This window comes from Bison bison, unplaced genomic scaffold (assembly GCF_000754665.1).
Source record: "Bison bison bison isolate TAMUID 2011002044 unplaced genomic scaffold, Bison_UMD1.0 scf7180017864304, whole genome shotgun sequence".
NCBI classification, from domain to species: Eukaryota; Metazoa; Chordata; class Mammalia; order Artiodactyla; family Bovidae; genus Bison; species Bison bison.
Window position 1 is genome coordinate 15,500,389 of NW_011494876.1, and position 5,628 is coordinate 15,506,016.

The window sequence follows — 5,628 nt, forward strand, 5'->3', positions numbered from 1 at the left end:
AGGATGGGAAGTGCAGTGAGAATGGGAAAGCTGCTCAGACAGAGGGACTGGCTTAGGCAGAAGTAGGAGGCGGGAGGTGAGAGTACAGGGCCCGCAGCCTATCTGGGGGCCCATCCAGAGCCCGTGGATTTCCCCCCACATCCTTCTTCCAGGCCAAACCCCAAACCACCAAGACCCTGGCTGACAGCGCAGAGACTTGTCCTATCTTTCTGAGGGTGCTCAGGCCCTCTGGCTCAGGCTGTAGCCCAGGTCTCCCCCTACTCCACCGCCAGCCCGGCCCCGTGGAGTGAGTACTCACTAGGCAGCAGAGTCGTTGAGCTGGTACTCCCGCGAGCGGCCAAAGCAGGCCTGCACCCCGTGGTCAGCCCAGAGTCTCCGGATGACGCCGGACAGATCCTCAGGCAGCACGCCCTGCTCCTCAGCCGTGCACGACAGTGCAAACAGCTGCCTGGCGTCGTCCTGGGCACAGGGGTGAGCGGTCAGCGCGTTGCAGGAGCATACGGCCACCCCACCGGTCAGAGGCAGGGAGGAGGCCTTCAGAATGGGGCCCAGACTAGGGTGTTCTCAGCTCCCCCGGCACAAGGCTTGCCCTGAAGTGTTATGGGAGGCAGGCAGGGGTTGGGGAGTCCACATACCGCGCGGGAGGGGTCGGCAAAGTCAATCTGCAGATTGCCCATGGCTTTGACAATGGCCATGATGGACTGGATGGTGTTGCTGTAGACGACCGCCCGGTACTGTCGGCATTCCTCCTCCGAGTAGCCATCCTCGTGGATGATCCTGGCAGCCAGGGGGCCAGGGTTAGGGTGTACGGGGCACAGGGACCCCCATATGGGCGTCTGGAGCTACGGGGGCCTGCAGTAGCTACTTCAGACAGGAGACTGCCTCTGAACCACTGGGGAGCAGAGGATGAACGTGGCCTCTGGCAAAGTGCTGGGCCCATCCCTGGGGGCAGTACAGACCCGGAGGAAGAAGAGGGGAAACCAAGGTTTGCCGGCCGTCTCCCCGCACACAGCACTTACTTCATCTGCTTGACAATGGTGCTCTTCCCTGACTCCCCAGCACCTGGAACAAAGGGCACAGTGGGTCAGGGAACAGGCCCAGGGGGGACACAGGCCAGCAACTAGTGGCCCGGCCATGTGGCCAGGGAGGCAGGACCCATCCTTTCCATCAGTTGCAGACGGAAGCAGTCAGGCCTGGCGGGCAGCAGAGCTACCAGGGGTGCAGCTGGCAGGGCCATGGGGGTGAAGGCAGCCTAGTCCCATGGGGGACCCACTGCAGGCCCTGGCTTCCCACAAGGTCTGTTGCTCAACATGGCTCCCCACTGACCTGGCTGAGTCCAGGGGCTTTGGCTGGAGACCTGAGGCTCAGCAGTCACCCTGTCGTTCTCGCACACGCAGACTTGCCACTCCGCGGCTAGTGCTTCCCAACGTGGCACTGGGTCATAGCTGGCAGAGGAGCCCTGCTTACTCTTCTCCCTACACTGTGAGCCGCAGCTGCCATGGGGCCTGGATCCGGGCATGGCATCATACCCCTGCCTTCCAGCCAAGGCCCAGCACCCTGCTTGCTGGGCCGAGGTCTACTCTAAGCAGGTAAGACACCAGGACCTGGGGGACAGCAGTGTCACATACACACATGTACTGACTCATGATGCTTCTTTTCCAGCCTGGCAAAGCCCTATCCTGTATTTTTCTTCGACCAGTGCTGAGGAATTTGCTGCCACTCTCTCTGGTGACTGTCAGAGCAGCCCCACAAAACAGCTACTATTTCTCCCATTTTACAGATGCGGACACTGAGACTCAGAAAAGTCTTGGCCCAAGACCATGTAGCCAGGATTCAGAAAAGCAAAGAGGTATGTAGGATGATGAGGCCTGACCTGCCCAGCCCTACTCAAAATGTGGCTCAGATCTTGCAGGACAATGTCTTGGGTTTGTTTTTTTTAAACAAACAGCTTCCCAGGCTCCATCCCAGACACAAAGCCAGATCTCAGGGGGTGCAGCCCAGAAACCTGCATTCCCCAGGGAGTGTGTGCAGGGAAGTGTGAGACCAGGAAGGCCACTTCTCTCCTGGCTAGGTGTGTGAACAGGGCCTTACCGCTTCCCTTTGGCAGAGCACACCTCAGCTGGGCCCAGCTTTCTCCCAGCCTTTGCCCAGACTGCACCCTCTGCTCTGCCCCAGCACTGTCAGGCACTACCTCTTGCCAACTCCAGTTCTTTGCCCAGGGAGTTCTCTCTGCCGGGCATACCTGCCCAGTGTCCCAGCTACACATGTCCCAACCCTCCTGATCACTGTGGTGGGTCTGTCCCTCTGACCAGCTCAGCAGGGTGGGTGGTGGGGTCTGTGGGGGAAGTCACCCTTGGGAACTCTCGGCCCCTGTATATCCCTCAGGGATGGTTAAGAAACTCAGAGGATGGAGGGGTTAACACACAAACTGCCATGAGCAGCATGAATGTCAGCCATGATGATCTCAGCACAGCGGTGAATCGTGCCCCCTACATGTCAATCGCTATTCTAAGACTATCCCGTTCGCTAGGTGGTCTCACAGCAAGCCCCGGGCGTAAGTCAGCTTTACCCTCATCTTCACCTCACAAATGAGGAAACTGAAGGATTTCCCTGGCGGTCCAGTGGTTTAAAACTCCACGCTTCCAATGCAGGGGGCATGGGTTTGAGCCCTGGTCGGGGAACTAAGGTTCCATATGCTGTGGGACATGGCCGAAACATTTTTTAAAAAAAGGTGGTGGGGGGGGGAACTGAGAGACACCGCTGTCATGGTTACAGCCCCTCTGCACGTGGCCCACCTTGCCTCCCAGCACTGTCCCATGTGCCCAGGGAGCTTCAGGTCTGAGTCTCCACACTGCCCTCCAGCAGCATTAGACCCTGCTTGCCAACTCCGGGTCTTTGCCCACCTGCATCCATCCTACCTCCCACCCCAGATCCACACTGACCAAGAGAAACTGAGGTGTGGCTTGCGGCCACAAGCCAGGAGCCTCCGTGAGGAGGCTTCACAAATGCCGCCCGGAATCACTGGGCTTCTCTGACAGTCCCAGGCCTGCTTCCCAGGATCGGGGAGCGCTGCGGGGGGAGCAGCACAAATAGGCAGGCTCTGGGCAGGCTGGGGTGTGAGCCCCTCTACTGGTCCAACCCCTGGACAATGGAGGCCCCAGACCTAGTGTATTTCCCCTGGGCATGGGCTGTGGTCGGGGGCAGCATTCCTCTCCATAGGGCTGGCAGGTGAGCAGCCAGGACAGGACCCCTCACTTGACACTCCCCACCTGTGGAGTGGACCCAAGGGGAGAGGCCCTGGGAAGGCCCAGTGGTAATGCCGAATCACGGAGGCTCTTCCCCCAAGGCCCAGAACATCCACGGGGCAGGGGGGACAGCGCTGGACTGGGTGACCACGAATGAGAGCCAGGTGACACCTGGTTGTCCTTCCCAACTAGTTACTTGCTCCCAGAGAGCAGGAGGGAGGGTGGACAGCCTGGGGCAAGGACCCAGGAGCCTGGAGTCCCAGCCAGGACTGGGGGCCCAGTGTAGGAGCGGAGGCTGAGGGCACGAAGTGATGGGTCACATCGATCACGCTGTCCTCAGGTGATCCGAGACTCAGAGTGGGCAGCCCTCCGGGGCACAGGGGACCTCAGGTGGGGGTGATTTGGGGACCACTGTGCACCTGAGGCATCAGTCTCCTTGTCTAGTCCTGTGATTACTTTCTTGGTAAAAGGCGTGGACCACTCCGTGACCCTGCCCAGAGATGAGGACGCCAGCACAAACTTGCTTTGCATCTGATTTTCCTAGCAGCAGGAGACGGGGCAGACCTTGAGTGCCCTTTCCCTGTCCCCCTTGAGCTTCAGTCTCGCTTCTTCTCCCTTCGAAGAATAGGACATATTCTTTGCCCCCAGCAAGGGACAGCTGGACAAAGTCACAGAGCCCCCATCCTTGGACTCAGAGCAGTCCCTTTGTCTTTCTCACAGCTGTGACTCAGAGGGAAGGAGTTAAGTGGCAGGACAAGGATGTGGTGCTGGCAGCCAAGCAGAGAGCAGGGGAGAACACCAGGACAGAATCACAGGCGTGGCCCAGGAGGAGCTACAGTGGATCATGGGGGTTGGGGGCAGAGTTGGGTGGAGCCATGGGCTCTACCCAGTTGGACACCCTGGTTCTCAGGCAGCCCACAAGCGAGGTGTCCTAGGAGTTCCGTTTCCATTGGTGCCTGATGACGCTTCCCTATTAGATAGGCTGGCACTTGTCCCGGAGTTTGCTTGTACCTTGCTGATCCCAGGCACCCAGTTCTGCCCATCCAGCCCTGCACCTTGCCTTCAGAGAAGGGGGCATCACTAGCTCTATCCAGATTGCTGCAGAGGTGCTGGGGTGGGGGGTGGGGGATTCAGCCAGAAGAAGGCAGCAGGAGTCTCGTACTCACGGCGGGCCCACCAGGCACTCCTTTCTCCAGCTGAGTGGGACCAGAGGGACCTACAGAGGATCCCTGCGGTGCCCTCAGTGTTCCCACTGGGCCATACCTCTTCCCACCACCAAGGAAGAAGCCTCTGCAGCCCTTGCCCCGGGGCGCAGCTGCGGGGCCCCCAGCGGGCAGGCGGTAATTGCCGAGATGTGCAGGGCGACAGCGGCTGCTCTGCACTGGAACATCTGCTTCCACTCTGGGAGCCCTGGGCCCCAACGGAGGAGGGAATAGACGGGGGCCGCGGGGTGGGGAGGGGAAGAACAGCTCCACCTGCCTGAACGAGGAGGCCAGCAGGGCCTCTGGGGGCAAGACAGGGCCCCCAGTCCAACGGCATGATGCTGATCCCAAACCCCTGCATCGAGTTTCTGTTGTAGTCTATGTTGAAGCCTCTACCTCCCAGACGTGGCTTTGTCCTGCTAGGAGGCCCTGACTTGCCTCTTTCCTCTCTGGCCCCACTTTCCCTTCTGCAGGAGCCGCAAAGCCTTGAGAGGCCAGCCAGCCCATGTCACGTTTTCAGCTCCTCTCCCAGAGGGAGGTCCAGACCTACCACAGCCCTGGGGCCCACCTCGATCCTCCCCGAGATCTCCAAAAACGGCTGCCTGATCCTGCCCTGGCTCTGGCACCTCATCTGTGCAACAGGATACCACCATTATCTCATCCTAGGAGACGGGTGAGTGCCCGGCACACGGCGAGTGTTGAGATCAAAGTTATTATGGCTGTTTTCTTTTACCCTTCAGAAGAGGGCAGAGTTCCCCAAACCTCTCATTTCCTGCAACCCACAGTGACCACGCTGCATAGGTCACTGCAACCACAGGCTGCAGAGGAGCCTGCCTCGGCCATCTCATTTTGAAGGCGTTTCTGATGCTTTCAAACAAAAGCACAGCCCAGGGCAGTGACCAGGGGTTTGAGAGGCTGACTCAGCAGTGGTGGTGGTTCCCTGCTGGGTCTTGTGTAACCTGGGACTGGAGACAGAGCCACGCACTCCTTTGCTGGCTTTCTGCTCTCAGTTCGTCACTTCCCCTCCACACAACCTGGCACTCCTACCCGGGCAGGGTACTCCTTCCCGCCCAGCACGTCGCACTGCAGACACCGCTCCCTGGCGCTCTCTGCATCCTGAAGGCTAGGGAGCAGGTCTCCCTGCGGACGCTCTCGAGCTGGTGGGCTCCCCAGGAACATGT

General features: G+C 59.7%; 1 protein-coding gene across 1 annotated transcript in view; it reads right to left on the reverse strand.

Moving 5' to 3' along the window:
• The window catches only part of GNAI2 (guanine nucleotide binding protein (G protein), alpha inhibiting activity polypeptide 2), a 20,675-nt gene that overhangs the window by 5,024 nt on the left and 10,023 nt on the right, over positions 1–5,628 (reverse strand). The window contains exons 2-4 of the mRNA XM_010851828.1: positions 1,020–1,062; positions 636–777; positions 299–459 (exon numbers count right to left, since the gene is read on the reverse strand). Coding sequence (XP_010850130.1) covers positions 299–459; positions 636–777; positions 1,020–1,024 — 308 coding nt within the window. The 5' untranslated portion in view covers positions 1,025–1,062. The remainder of the gene's footprint in view (positions 1–298; positions 460–635; positions 778–1,019; positions 1,063–5,628) is intronic.